Here is a 15,131-nt window from a genome sequence, read left to right as displayed (position 1 = left end):
TGTCTCCAAAGCCAATGAGGACATGTGACCGACAACAATGACGACATGGCTTTGATTGACTGCTGTTCTAGCCTATGGAAATATTCGGTGAAATGAAGTTGATAACCTTTTAGCCAATAGTCAGAGGTTTCCAACGGTGTATGACACTAAGCTATCAATTTGGCTGTCCATAAACAAACCGGTGCGTAAAAGAGTTGAACCATATATCATTACGCACACGGCATTTTGGTACACGGTTGGTTCTTCTTCGACTTGACATATAACACATATGTTTATATGTAATAATAATAATAATAATAATAATAATAATAATATGGTGTCAGCTTTCATTAGAGACCAAGATTTTGATTGTAGGCAAAGGGGTTGTGAAGTTATAGGTGTTTGACTGCGGTTATACAGCTTTGGTAATCAAGTGTCCATTTGGAGTCTCCAAAAAGGACCTGAGGAAAACGCATGGACATACCTGTTGAAAAATAATTCTGAAAAATTCATCTTTTGGTCTTTTGACTCCAATTTGGACTGCATGAAGTCAAGACCTGTGGCTGTGGCCTCATTGTGTCTATATCTCGCTGAGAGGTCCCTGAATGTCTGTACACGTTATTGTAAAGGCAAACCTATGGGCGAGTAAACAACCCCATCATTGTAACCTCTGCCACTCTTTGTCAGTAAGTCACAGAATCACACAGACACTTTTACAAGAATCCTGAGAGTGTTTCCTTTCCAATGATACCAGACACATCTCTGAGTCTCAAACTATGTGGGATCTATGCTGCTCACAACTTGGGCATGTCGTTTAGGCTAACAGCATAAAAAAACAGGGGCGTATGTTAAGTGGTTAAAATAAAGCAAAGTCTATCTCAGACTCCTCGTTACATGTTGTATTGTGTACCAGTTAAGCTAGGCCTACTGATTATTGTCTTGTTTCATTGATTCATTTCTTTGTCCATAACATGTGAGAAAATAGTGAAAGTAAACAGTCCAAACCCCAAATATATTCAGTTTATGATCATGTTCAACACAAAAAAAACAATCATAAACAACCATCATATTTGAGAAGCTGAAACACCTTTTCCCCACCTTTGCTTAAGAAATTATCAATTTTCACTTACAAAACTTTCACTTTCACTCAAAATAGTTGCTGATTAATGCTCTGTCAATTGCCTTACTAATCTTACAGCTCTAGGAAGTTTTATTTGTAGGCCTATAACTTTTAAGACACACAAACCCTTCCAAAATCTGAGGAAAATTGACCTAAAAAATACAATATTGTGTGTCAAAGTATGTTTTTTTCTGAATCCTGTCCTGTGTTATCATCTCGGAGACCGCTTTGATCCATTTAGCGACCTCTAGTGGGAGTCCCGACCCCTAGCTTGGTAACCACTGGTGGTGCAGCACAGTAGTTTAAATTGCGTAAGTCCCTCCCTGTTCGACTCTGACAATTCAAATCCTATTGCACTCTACGGGCGTTGCTGCCAACCAATAAGAACACACGTCTGAATTGCCGTAGCCAATCACAATGCACGCACACACAAAAGCGGGACGCTCCGAATGTAGACACGGAAGTGTTCAGTTGCTGTCTTCGTGTGGATTATCCGATTTGGTTTGTTGTTGTTGTCAGTCAAACAAATTAGATTTAAAGATTAAAGTTGAAATTGTTCCCGGGAGTTTAAGCTGCGGCCGTGTGGGTAAGTTTGAAAAGTTACGAGATATCTTATGTAGCTTCGTTTTTTTAAAATTAAATGAAGGTATTTTGGGACGAGGTTATTTGGCTGCTTAACCCTGTAAAGCCTGAACTATCAAATAATTGCCAGAAAATTGTAACTCTTTTATTGGACCTTCTGACAAGTAATTTAAAAGTTAATTAAACAACACTTTCCACATTTCCAGTTTTATTTTGTTCTCAGGAAATAATGATCACACTGATGATGTAGAGCTCTCTCATGTATCATATATGATTCACTTGAAGGTTGTTGATTAGTGATCCGTGTTAAAGGACAGCCCATCCATCTTAAAGTTATACTCAATAATAATAACAACTAGTGCTGGGGAGTAACTAGTTACAATGTGTAAAAAAAAATTACAGTGACATATGAAAATGTTGATGATTACAAAGAAGGTTACATCTGAAGTCAGACCTTTAAGAAAAATAAGATTTTGATTTAACATATTTGACATGTTATTGAATACATATATTGCTGTTTTTAATTCTTTGAAATCAGTATTTTTTTTATTTTTTGTTAATAAATCATTATGTGGTCTTATTTGGAGTACACATGAGCTTAAATGGTGTCACAGTACAAATTAAGCCCATGCCAGACTTTTGACTTTTTTTCATTAAATATCTTTATTTTATATTCCAAAATCTACATGAACTAATGAATACATTTTCAAATGAGAGATAAATCTCTTTATAAGAAATGATACATCATGTCAGTATCCATGAAAAACACCTGAGCTTAATGGGTAACTATTGTAATGTATTTTATTTATTTACTTTTATCCTATTTTGTCTTATTCATTGTTGATTCTGTTTTTAGTACACTTTCACCCTTACACTGTTACTTTTTTCCATTGTACTGCAGTGTCAATTTGTATTTCTCCCAAGGGGGATCAATAAAGATACATCTCATCTCATCTTATCTTATGCTAACCTCAGTGTTGTTGTTGTTCTTTTACTTTTAGGTCCATCCCCTGTGAGAGATGGAGGAGCTCTACACTTTAGAGAGGGAGGTGGGACGAGGCAGCTACGGTGTGGTCTTTGAGGGCCACATGGCCAAAACGGGACAGAGGGTGGCCATCAAGCGTCTGCCCTGCCGCAAACCGGAGTGCATTGAACTCTATCTGCAAGAGCTGTGGGCCATGAGAGCCACAGCCAGGAACCACGTTAACATCATCGCACTCCACAGCTGCCTCCTGCAGACAGGGCCAAGGAGTCTGAGGACCCTAAAACCAGGGAAACTGCCTCTACGTCTAGTTGAGAGCGTGCTAAAGGGCACTGTAGTCGGACCGCCGCAGGGTCGGGAAAGGAATAACTCCCAGTCCAACACTCAGAGGAGGATTAACTCTGTCTCCAGACTTCAGGACAGGACCAACACCGTCCAGGCCAGGGCTAAACCTCAGGAGAAAACTAAATCAAATGCATCTGATTCTACGACCCCGCAAAGGCCTCAAAACAGATCCAGGAAGAGACCGGCCGAGAGGGAGGAAGAGCAGGCGGCACCCCTGCGCAGTTTGGCTCTGTGGCTTGTGATGGAGTACTGTGAGGGCGGTGACTTGAATCACTACCTGATCTCCAGGCCGCCAGACGCACAGCGTAACCACAGTGTGGTGCGGCAACTCAGCAGCGCTGTGGCATTCCTTCACAGTCTGGGAATAACCCATAGAGACCTGAAGCCTGACAATGTGCTGGTCTCTGTTACACCTAAAGGCCCTGTTGTCAAGGTAGGCAGATTGTTTGGAAGTTAAAATGAGGTGTTAAAATGATCAGACGTTTTCGCTCTGTCATTATGGGGTATTGTGTGTAGATTGATGAGGGAAAAAAAGGAATTTAATCAATTTTGGAGTAAAGCTGTAATATAACAAAATGTGGGGAAAGTGAAAGGGTGTGAATACTTTCCAGATGTACTGTATCAATGTACATACTTCCACCTACACTCCCCCTCTCTATCACACACACACACACACACACACACACACACACACACACACACACACACACACACACACACACACAAATTAACTAAAAATAGAAAGGAAAATGAAAGTGAATAAGTAGATAGATCAGACAAAGCTATTGTGCTGCTGATATGGGGAAAGTAGAATTTGCACTAGATGGTGCTGGGCTCAGGTGCTGTGCAAGGGGCTGCTTAGTCATTTTGTATAAGATCAAGCTGAAGGGACCTGAAGTGAACTAAGAAGGGCACCCAGAGTTTTAGAGAATTTTGCAATGGGACCGTGACAGGAATATTTGATCATTTTTAGGATATTTGAGGGTTCCTGAAGGCGATTATTTTTAATGTGATTGAGCTTTTTTTTTTTTTTTTTTAACAGCAAAGGTTAACATATTCAAATGTCTTGTTCAAAATTCAAAAGATATTCAGTTTGTTATCATAGGAGACAAAGTGAAGTAGCAAATATTCACATTTTAGAAGCTTGAACCAGTAAGTCATTTAATGGACTTAATCATTTCAACTCCACAGTATTGGCTTTTTTACATATTGGCATGCTGCTGTCACCAAGTGCTTGCTCACTGGGGAATGGTGGGTCTCTTTAAATGAAATGAAATGAAATGAAATTAAATAGTACAGTTCCTTGAGATAACTTTTGCTGTGCTTTGGTGCTAAATAAATTAAATTGAATGTAATGTCAACAATTACATTGTGAAAAGGAAGATTAAATATTGGATCTCATTATTTTTTACTGTGCCCCTTTTACCTCAGGCACAGAATAGACCTAAAAGAAGAAAAAAAACTTCCTAAGGTCATAAATTGGTGAAATAGTTCTTGAGTTTCATGCTGACACAGCAAGTGGTTTACTTTTATTTATTCAATTAATCTCCTTGTCCAACCTCTAGGTGGCAGACTTTGGTCTGAGCAAGATGAGCGAGGGCTGGATGGACGGTGATGTGACAAGGCAGCACTTCTCCTCAGTCTGCGGCTCTGACTTCTACATGGCTCCAGAGGTTTGGGGCGGACTGACATACTCAGCCCAGGCGGACATCTTCTCCCTGGGTGTGATGTTCTGGGCCGTCCTGGAGAGAATCACCTTCGTGGAAGAAGGTACCACCCACGAGCAACTGGGTAAGTGGGGAGTCAACAGGGTGCAGAACATATTGAGAGGGAGAGGAAGGAGGGAAACATCACATCTCATGATACCCTGAAGCATCTTGCCTTTAGATGAAAGAGTGTGAGCAATGAAGGCAATACCCCAACTAGACCAGAACAGTCCAGATTTAGGTTTAAACTGCACATCAATTTGCAAAAATGTGAAAAACCCCCTGAAGATTTCATCAACATCTTTATATTCTCAGAGAAGTGTGAACATGAGGTCAAGCCTGTCGTACGTATCCACGCTCACCAATCAGAGCGCTCGCAGAAAAGGTTGCAAAGGTTGAGTGTGGTCCGGCAGGTTGATGACGCATCGCACCGAATCGAGTTTGACTTAATTAACTGGCACATATTAAAAATGTCAGATACTATACATCATACATTCATCAACCATGGGCCGTAAATCACAAACCTAAATGGCAGAGAGACGAAGGATGATTTATGCAGTGCACATTTTGATACGGATAATATCAGCGCTGTCTCTTTTAATACACGCTGACATTATGTAGTTCTTCCTTACTGTTGCTGGCAGTTTATGAGATACCACTTTCTTTGGGAATAATATGGCAAGCATTTCTTTCATATTTAATAGCAATAACTTTATTTGTATGGCACATGTATGACAAAGAAATGACATACACCAAGTGCTTCACATTAAAAAGGCCTAAAAGGAGCGTAGAGCAATGTTTAAAATGAACAAGAAAGAAATTAATATAAGATGATAGATAGATAGATAGATAGATGGATAGATAGATAGATAGATAGATAGATAGATGGATAGATAGATAGATAGATAGATACTTTATTGATCCTTTACAGGAAATTGCTTGGTTGAAGCAGCTTCATCCATACTTAAGAAAGCCACATGTAACATAACATAAAGACACATCTGTAATTATCCAAAACTAAAGAGTTATTACTAAAAACACCCCAAAACTGTACAAATAAAACAAATAGATGTATTGATCAGTGACAAATAAGACCTACAAAATGTGTAATTTTGTTGTTTTTTACGTCATTTGACATTTGCACCAATTTATTTGAACCAAAAGTAAGACTGAATACTTAACTACAAAATAACGATAAATATTAAATATTCTACTCACCTATAGTGTATTTAAGTGGACTTATAAAATAATTACTTCATTTTTAAAACATCAATGAAAAGTATTTCTTCATTTAAATTTTAAAGCATTTTGTCAATATTGAGCAGGACATATCCTAAAAACCATATATTTTTTCTAACTAATTTGTGACAAATGATATAAAATGTGTTACATACTATAGTGTTGCATTGCTAAAAGTCTTGTTACGCCAATTGACACTGGGTTGCATGACGTCATAGACAGATAGATAGATAGATAGATAGATAGATAGATAATAAATACAATATATCTTCTGGTTACCCACCTTTGGGTCCTGAGCCGGTGCTTTGCATAAGTTACATTTTGAGGCTAATGCAAAGATGCAAGATAAGTAGATATTTAGTGTTTGATGTAATTAATTGGAGCCTCAAACTTCAGCTCAAAGCAACACGAGGAAGGGGAAACAGCCGGGAGAAGCAGTGCGTGTGTCGAACATTGCTCTGAACCTCTGCACAACATTGAGATTTTAATCTGTTTAATGTCCTATTTTCCCCGTCAGAGCCTCATGTGGCCGTAAGGATGGGGGATGGGGGAGGGGGGTGGGGGGGGAGCGTGTCAGGTCCTGGTTCTCCTCTCCGCCTCACTGTCAGAGAGTAATGAAATAGCTGTGATACAAATGTCTCATTTTATTCACAAAAAATGGGTCTGGCCGGAGCCGGCCTGGTGGCGGGCGGAGGGGGGGAGGGGGGGGGGGGGGGGGGTAGGAGATATGAACCATTATCTTCAAGTTTAGTACCTGAGAAGCTTCCCTGAGTCATTGCTACTCTATTAGGGCTGAATGAAAATGGTTATGATTAGAGGCAAGAGAGGGGCTTCAGTGGATTCAAATAAATAAAAAAAGAGAAAGGGCAAAATGGATTTTTAGCAGCCCCCGCTCACAGACCTCTTTTGTCAGGGAGAAAATGGGGAGAGGCAGCTGGAGACTTTTCACAGCCGGATAAAATGCTCTATTATTTTACTTTATCCTCTCCCCAAGACTCACACACCCACACAGTTATTTGACTAGGCAGGGGAGCGGAGAGGAATATAGAGACGCTCTTCTGTTTGTCCTCCAGTTGCAGACCAGCCATTCTTGTCTTTTTTTTTTTTTTTTTTTGCTCTGTCATGTTAGGCCAGAGCTGCACTTGACTGCAGAGTTCAGGGTCTAGGGATAATAATCATCATCATCATCATCATCATCATCATAAGGAGAAGAGAAGAGGACTCGCATGACAAATTTGTTACATTAAAATGAAATTATACCACAAGAAGAAAACCTCGAGATTAACCAACAATTTTATTTATGCACTTTTAATTACTTTCCACAGATAACACTCTTACATTTTTAAGGGATGTAACTAATGGTTTATGTTTTTAACGCTTCATTAATCGACTAATTTCTTTCAATTAATCATTTTAGTTTAGAAAATGTCGAGTAATGACAAATGACCAATTCAAAGTTTTCTTATTAGTCTGATCTGCAGCCAAGAAAAAGTATGAATTTTAGAATAGTGTGGCTCAAAAAAGACAAAAGGAAGCTCATCTTGGTGCTTTTATTTTGGTAATCAGACATAATATTGAAGTTTTAAGGTGTGTTGGTGTTTGTGTTAATACATTTCAGAGTGATGTTTGTTTGGCTTATTCAAGAATGTATTTTAAGCTTGTTTGAGCCATTTGGTTTACATTTAGGCTGCTTTCTTTGTGTGTGACTATTACAGTAACTTTTGGCAGGTAAACTCCTCTGGCTGGCACCTCCATGAAAAATAAAAAATATAAAGCATAAATATAAAATGGTTGCACTTAAAAGCCATCACGATGTCTGTGAGGGGTTAAAAGTTGCAGCAAATCTATCAGGAGAGTGAGGAAGACGTCAGGTGTACATGAGGTCTTATGCACCCTTTGAATATATTACCTTTTTTTTTCTTTTTTTTTTCTTCTTTTTGACAGACAGTAGAGCAAACATAACATCATCATCATCATCATCATACAAAAAAACACAAACCTACATAAAGTTCACTGTCCGCTTTTGAATGGAAAACATATCCATTAAAAGAACATTAAAAACAGATAAATGAAAAATAAAACAAGTGCCATACATCTATAATTTACATTTATCTTCTGAGTAGACCAATCAGTTGCATCTATTATATCATGGTGCCACTTATTTAATCAGACATCCCCTCTATTATTTTTAGGGGGTAGAGGGGTAGAGGGGTAGAGCGGTCGTCCTCCAATTGGAAGATTGGCGGTTCGATTCCCGGCTCCTCCAGTCCACATGTCGATGTGTCCTTGGGCAAGACACTTAACCACAAATTGCTCCCGTTGCTGTGCCAACGGTGTATGAATGTAAATGAATGGTTTAAATTGCCCCCTGATGAGCAGGTTGGCACCCTGCGTGGTAGCTCCTGTCATCAGTGTATGAATGGGTGAATGACATGTAAAGCGCTTTGAGTGGTCATAAAGACTAGAAACCTTACCGTAGGAACAAGCTAGTCTCAGCACTGTCACTTATTAACAAGAACATGACAGCTACTTTGTTTTAAGAAGTAAATGAGGTTTGCCAAATGATTTAAAAGATGAATATTTCCTCATGTAGCTTCATGTTTACAGACACGCACAGGTTATAGGAGTCTGCTCTGGTGCCTGCAGTGTTGGTCCTGAACACTTAACAGCACGTTCACCTGAGATAATCAGACGAGTGCTCCTCCTCCTCCTCCTCCTCCTCCTCCTCTTCCTCCTCTTCCTCCTCTGTGAAATGTCAACATGCACATGAACCAACACTTGATAAACACTTAACGCTGAATACAGTCTCACAGCTGAATTTAGAGCTAAGTGTTTACCACTTTTTGCCTGACAGTATTAACATAGTAATGGAAAATAAAGCTTATTCTGAATCAAGAACCGGTTCCAAATTGTCTGAACCATCATGATCATGTGCCTCCGAGCATATCAATTCTTTAGGCTGCGGACCATTTATCTCACCTACTAGTGATGCTTCATATATTCATCAGTATGCAAGGTCATTGAAGAACAGTGGAGATAGAAAAATGGTTGACTTTCAGTTGGTTACCAGCAAAAAAAACGGATCAGGAATCAATAAGCAGAATTGATAATGGCATTGGTATCAATAAAATCTTATCAATTCCCATCCATAATGATGTGTAAGCTTCAAACCTCACATGCACAAACACTGAGTTTTTGTACTTTAAAGTGAGGCAGGGGACGCCTTGGGTCCATCAGTTAAATGTATGAAATGTGACATATTAACATATTTATAGAGTTTTTCAATGAGGGAGAAGATGCCAGGATTTAAATATTTTATATACATCTTAAACCATGTCTGGTGATATTTGTATCATTTTATTTAGATACGTCCATGTGTTGCTGCTCAGCTCTTTGATGGCGTGTTATTGTTAGTTGTCCCTGTGTCGCTCCTGTTTGCTGCAGTGACTCACCAGCCGAGCGTCTCCCGGTGTTTTCTGGGAATCTTCCACACGCTTGTTCTCGTTGTTTGTTGGTAAATTACCGGAATTGTGCCACACCAGTAGGCACCGACAACAAGGAGTCAATCACTGAGATCAAGTGGCTCCCCGCTGTCTCTGTTGCTGCTGTCAGACAGAAACTTCCCTTCTGGTGGACCTAACCGTGTCTTTCTCCCCTCATGTTTCCCCTTTAGGCGCCTACGTGTGTAAAGGCCGCTGGCTGATGCCGATCGGGGAAGCTTTGTGGGAGAACCCAGACCTCCAGCTGTGCATCCCGATGAAGTTTAAGAGGGCGCCCCCGCTGCCACCCCCTCCCGGTCCAGCCGTGTGCGCCCTGCTCTCGGACATGCTCGCCTCAAACCCGGATTCTCGGCCCCCCGCGGACCAGCTGGAGGCCAGAGTGCGCTCTGCCCTGAAAGAGGACTCCCACTGACTCCTAAGAGACCACAGAGGCTATAACCACTATAACCTCTACATGTAAATATTGAGTATGGACCACCCACCCCCCTCTTGAATGCACTTCTTCCTACATGTATAAAGAGCAGCCACATTGCTGCATTCTGGGAAGTAGAGATACGAGTGCAAAGTGGGTCCAACTCAAAGTTTATATATGATTATATGTGTTAATCCTGTCACTGAAACAGCAGCTCAGGTTATAAACTGTATAGGAGAGAAAGGGGAAAATGAAGATTAAACTAGTCGAGATCCAGCTGAGTCCTTAGAGCCTCTAGTGGAAACCAGATCTTTGACCCCCTACTGCACTGTAGACAATACAGTACATGCATTGGTATTTAAACAAATCCATATAGAGACCTACTGGGACTGCTGTATATGATGTAAGCACCACGCTGTCATTGTTGGCCTTGAATAACAGTCTTATTCTTATTTTTTTGTATATATATATTTAAGTGATTGCAGATGTAGGTTGACGTCTGTGTCACTTTTGATTATTATTTCATATATTCCTAATTAATTGCATTAATGTAGCATCGACCAAGCAACCCACTGGGCTTCCTGATGAGTGACCAGAAAAATAGAAACACCTTTTTATAATGCATTAAAAAAACAAAAACTCATTTATCTATCTGTGTCATCAGCTGTTGAGACTGTGTCAGCAACAGGTTACATTTCTAGTATTGTATAACTCCGAATACGTGTGTAACTGAGGTGGACGTTACATTAAAAGCACCTCTACACGATGTAATCTTAAACCTTACGTACATTTCAGGTCAAATTTGACTCATTTTGACAATTGAAAGAAATACAAACACCTTATGACTTTTCCTTGAGTGGCCCTGTGCAAAAAAATGACATTTCTGCACATACAGAGTGTTAATGGTTATCATGACACCTACCATACAAAGGTTGCATCCTTCATTTCCATTAATAGAAATAATTACGGCTGTTCTCCTTGTAGATAACATGAGCTCGTGTATATATATATATATTTAGTGTGACTCGAATGGTGTTTTATAAAAGAATAGAGTGTCAAACCAAATGAAAACATGAATATGGTGTAATAGAAAATTATGAAGTAATACTTAAGCTGGGTCAGAATATGAACAGTATGTAAGGGTTAATACAATACTATCACAAACAAGTACAGCCTCATCCAATGAGTCCACACACTGTAAAATACAAACAAACTCAAATCTTTATTACATTGTCTTCTACAGATGTTAAACTTAAGCTTTTTGTTGCAAGAATATTTTTAAATATGTTTTTTTATTTTAAGGGTTTCTAATGTTAAAATAAGTATTATTTCTTCATTTTATCAGTTTGGTGTCTTAAAGCAGAGCGGATTTTGAGCGTTAGTTTCTGTGTGAGCTTTTTTTTTTTTTTTTTTGGTGATATCTGCACTGCAAAGTAAAGCACACAGTGACTAACGATCACTAATATACCTTCCCCTCATGAGCAGGAAATTAAAGCCAGGCATTAGGACTGCTGCTGATCATATCCATGCTGGGACCACAGCATTTTTATTACTGGTCATCAGTCTTAGTCACTGACAGTCCATATCTTAAAGATGACCACTTATTTTTCCGATCATATTGCCTTAAAAAAGGGATATTTAATGTAAAATGTATTGTTAAGAAGTTTTTTCTTTTAAAAAAATGGAACTTCATTTAAATAAACTTGAAATTTTAACCTATCGCTGCTTTTGTGTAAGATTAATTCTTTTTGTTCTGGCCGAAAGAAGAAATCCAATCAGCATCGATGTGAAAGTAAGCCTCCGTCCAGATGTTTTCTCACACAGGCGTCAGAGGGACAGCAGAAGATTTAAGCTGGTGAAGTTGCTCACCTGACCTCTCTGCTCCCGACTCAATGAGCTTGTCCGACAGATCTGTGACCTTTGCTGGTGTGAGCGACTCCTCACGCTCTGCTGGCCAGCCAATAGCTCACTCGGACGACCTTTGACCTCCCTCCTCGAGAGATTTTTAGAGGAATCGAGGGTGCCGCTGAGATTAGGGTGGAATGTGTTACGGCGAGAAATGTCTTCATACCTCTTTGTTATTTGCCATCTGACTAGAGATATCAGAATAACCCTGAGATAATAGTATGAAAACCAGAAGCTATTCACATTCAGGAAGCTGGAACCAGTGAATTTCTACTTTTATTGCACTGTAAAAATTTGACCCATTTTTACATTAGAAATACACTCTCTATTAAATACACTCTAAAGACTTCTTACTTTTAGCCTGAAATTTGGTGACTTCTCCTTAAAACATTTGAGTGCAGCTGATTCATTTTATTTTTAGAGTTTTTGACCCATATTTATTAAAAAAAAAAACCCCATTGCATTCTTCACATTTAATATAACTCATGTTTTTTCTCACTGAATGAGAACTCTAAACTCTCAGCTCTCTGAAAGCTTCATTAAGGATTAATCTGGTTTATTATCTGTGACTGATGACATATTCATGAATGATTTGTTGTGTAGAGACTAATTATGAGGTGGATACTGTGAAGAGTCTGAATATGAACATATGAGGGTTAAATGATTATTCACCTGTCAAAATAGTTGACAATCCCTTTTTTACTGTTAACCGTAGCAGCTCTGTGTATTTATGAATATATGAGCACAGACCAATAAGCCTTCTTTATTATTCCAAACAAAGTAGATCAGTAATCATTAGAATACATTAGTCCAGGGGTGTCAAACATGCGGCCCGTGGGCCAGAACCGGCCCGCCGAGACGTCCAATCCGGCCCAGTTTCCTTCTTCCTCTTTTCCTTCCTTCCGTCTGTCCTTCCTACCTTTCTTCCTCCCTTCCTCCTTGTCTTCTTTTCCTTCATTCATTTCTTCTTTTTATTCCTTCCTTCCTTCCTTCAGTATATCCTTCCTACCTTTCTCCCTCCCTGTCTTCTCTTCCATCCTTCCTTCCTTCTTTCCTTTCATGTCTTCCCTTCCTTCATTCCTTCCTTCCTTCTTGTCTTCTCTTCCTTCCATCTGTCCTTCCTCCCTTTCTTCCTTCCATCTTTCCTTCCTTCCTTTCTTCCTTCCATCTTTCCTTCCTGTATTCTCTTCCTTCTCCTCCTTGTTTGTTTCCGTCCTTCCTTCCACATGAGATCAAATTGGGCTGTATGTGGCCCTTGAATGAAAATCAGTTTGACACCTCTGCATTAGTCTATACTCTACTCAGTATGCGTATATTTGCATAAATACTGTAAGTTGCATTGGTGAAATTCCAATAAGTAAGTAAAAAACAGGATTAACCGTTAAACAAACCAAACATGACTTTAATTTGACCCTTTCCCCAACATAAACACATCACCTCCTCTACTAGTCAGTGACACCTTGATGTTTAAAAGGTTTGACATGATATCTTATCTTAGCAAAACTAATGTGAATTTTAAAGCGGGAAAAATTTTAAATTAATTTCCATTATGTAGTATTTGTTCCTACTGCCATGCTAGCTCCAATTTGTAGCTCTGACATTTGAACATACTGAACATTAAATTCACACGGGTTACCATCAGTTTCTTTAAAAGACAGCAATGTTTAAAAATATCTTCTATATTTTATATCTGAACATCCAAAGACTCTTCCTAACCATGTGGATGAAAAATGTTCTGTCAGCTGAACGATACCAAAAGATATTAAACCATTTCTCAAAGTGTGAGTAAATGGTGGGTTTCAGTATAAGTCGTGGCCTGTTAGTAGCTTAACGTAACGACAAATCGTCTTTCTGGTTCTCGGCGTTGTCAACATGTTGACATTTTGCTAAATGGCGCTTTGCAAAACGTACAGCTGAGGATGAAGATGGGAATGTTATTAGATTTGTAGGCATTTGAAGAATACTGGACCAGTTTAACAATGGCACTATATGAAAAGTTAAGGGATCATAAAAGTTTGAAGTATAGTTCATCCTCAGAGGAACATGAATGTCTGCAAATCAAATAATGTAAAGAATATTTCACTCCAAACCAAAAAATGCCAACGTCAGTGCTAGATGAAAACACAAGGGATCATCAAAATCATTAAGATGCATCCTCTGTGGACCATGAATGTCTCAAAGTAGTACATCCAATAGTTATTGAGATATTATCATCACTTGAAAAATGATGCCATTCAATATAAAGTAAGATATCTCTAATTGAGTGACTTTACTATAACTTCTATTCACTGCACACTGGCTAAGTTGGACCATGTGATGCAGCACCAATGTACATATTAAGAGGAGTAATTATATAGTTGTTACATTTAACCCTCCTGTTGTCCCTCGAGTCAAGGAAGGGAGGGAGCAGGAAGGATGGGAGGGAGGAAGGAGGGAAGGAAAGGAGGGAGGAAAGAAGGAGGGAGAGGGAGGGAGGAAGGAGAGGCAGGAGGGAGGAAGGAAGGAGGGAAGGAAAGGAAGGAGGGAGGAGGAAGGAAGGGAGGAAGGAGGGAAGGGAGAAAGAAGAAAGGAAAGGAAGGAGGGAGGAAGGAAGGATGGTGGCAAGAAGGAAGGAAGGAGGGAAGGAAAGGAAAGAAGGAAGGACGGAGAAAAGACGACACAGACGAGGTCAATTTGACTCGGATAACCGGTGTAAAATAAGCAACAAACTTAAAATAATGACTTGAACACTGAACTGAAATCAGGTAAATGCATGTATGTGGAAAGTAGTAAAAATATGCACAACAGTTGAAACACCCCCAGGCTTTTTCCTCCTCTTCCTCCTCTTCCTCCTCCTGTTCTCCTCTGATAATTTTTACAGACAGGTCCTCTAAAAACTTCACCTCAGCACACTTTTAACTCAACTTCTGCTTCTTGTTGCAGTGCGGATTAAACCAAACCCCCCTCCACAGCACAAATCAGCTCGGCACAGACTCAGCCAGTCGATGAGGCGGGTGGGAGGGGAGGGGGGAGAAAGAGAGAGAGAGAGAGAGAGAGAGAGAGAGAGAAAAAGAGAGAGAGAGAGAGAGAGGGTCCTTTAAGATTTTCCAGCTGATAGCAAAGTGTGGAAAGAAAGCCTGAATGTGGCTTCTTCCACAATGCGTCAGGACTGCAACACACAGCACAGTCACGACACAGCGGCCGCATCCAGGAAATTACGCACCGCCCGTTCAACTTGAGTCCCCCCCCCCGTGCAGCTGGAATCTATATGAGACATAGGTCCCCCCGAATGAGTCTTTTGTGCTTTATTACTAGCTATTTTTCAAATGACAAACCCTTTCCAGTAACAGTGCGGCTCAACGTAGCATTGAGTCAATGTTCA

The 15,131-nt window shown here is 39.7% G+C and overlaps 1 protein-coding gene across 1 annotated transcript; it reads left to right on the top strand.

Moving 5' to 3' along the window:
• Positions 1-1,591: 1,591 nt before the first annotated feature.
• On the top strand, positions 1,592-9,929 carry si:ch211-63o20.7 (Serine/threonine-protein kinase pdik1l-B-like). The gene is made up of 4 exons (XM_053337047.1): positions 1,592-1,685; positions 2,683-3,441; positions 4,574-4,778; positions 9,627-9,929. The coding sequence occupies exons 2-4, from the start codon at positions 2,701-2,703 to the stop codon at positions 9,863-9,865; spliced, it is 1,185 nt and encodes a 394-aa protein (XP_053193022.1). The 5' UTR covers positions 1,592-1,685; positions 2,683-2,700; the 3' UTR covers positions 9,866-9,929.
• Positions 9,930-15,131: the final 5,202 nt, after the last annotated feature.

The sequence above is a fragment of the Scomber japonicus genome, chromosome 17, assembly GCF_027409825.1.
Source record: "Scomber japonicus isolate fScoJap1 chromosome 17, fScoJap1.pri, whole genome shotgun sequence".
In the NCBI taxonomy this organism is placed as follows: Eukaryota; Metazoa; Chordata; class Actinopteri; order Scombriformes; family Scombridae; genus Scomber; species Scomber japonicus.
The sequence above is the reverse complement of the archived record's forward strand: the minus strand, read 5'-3'. Positions and strand labels throughout refer to the sequence as shown.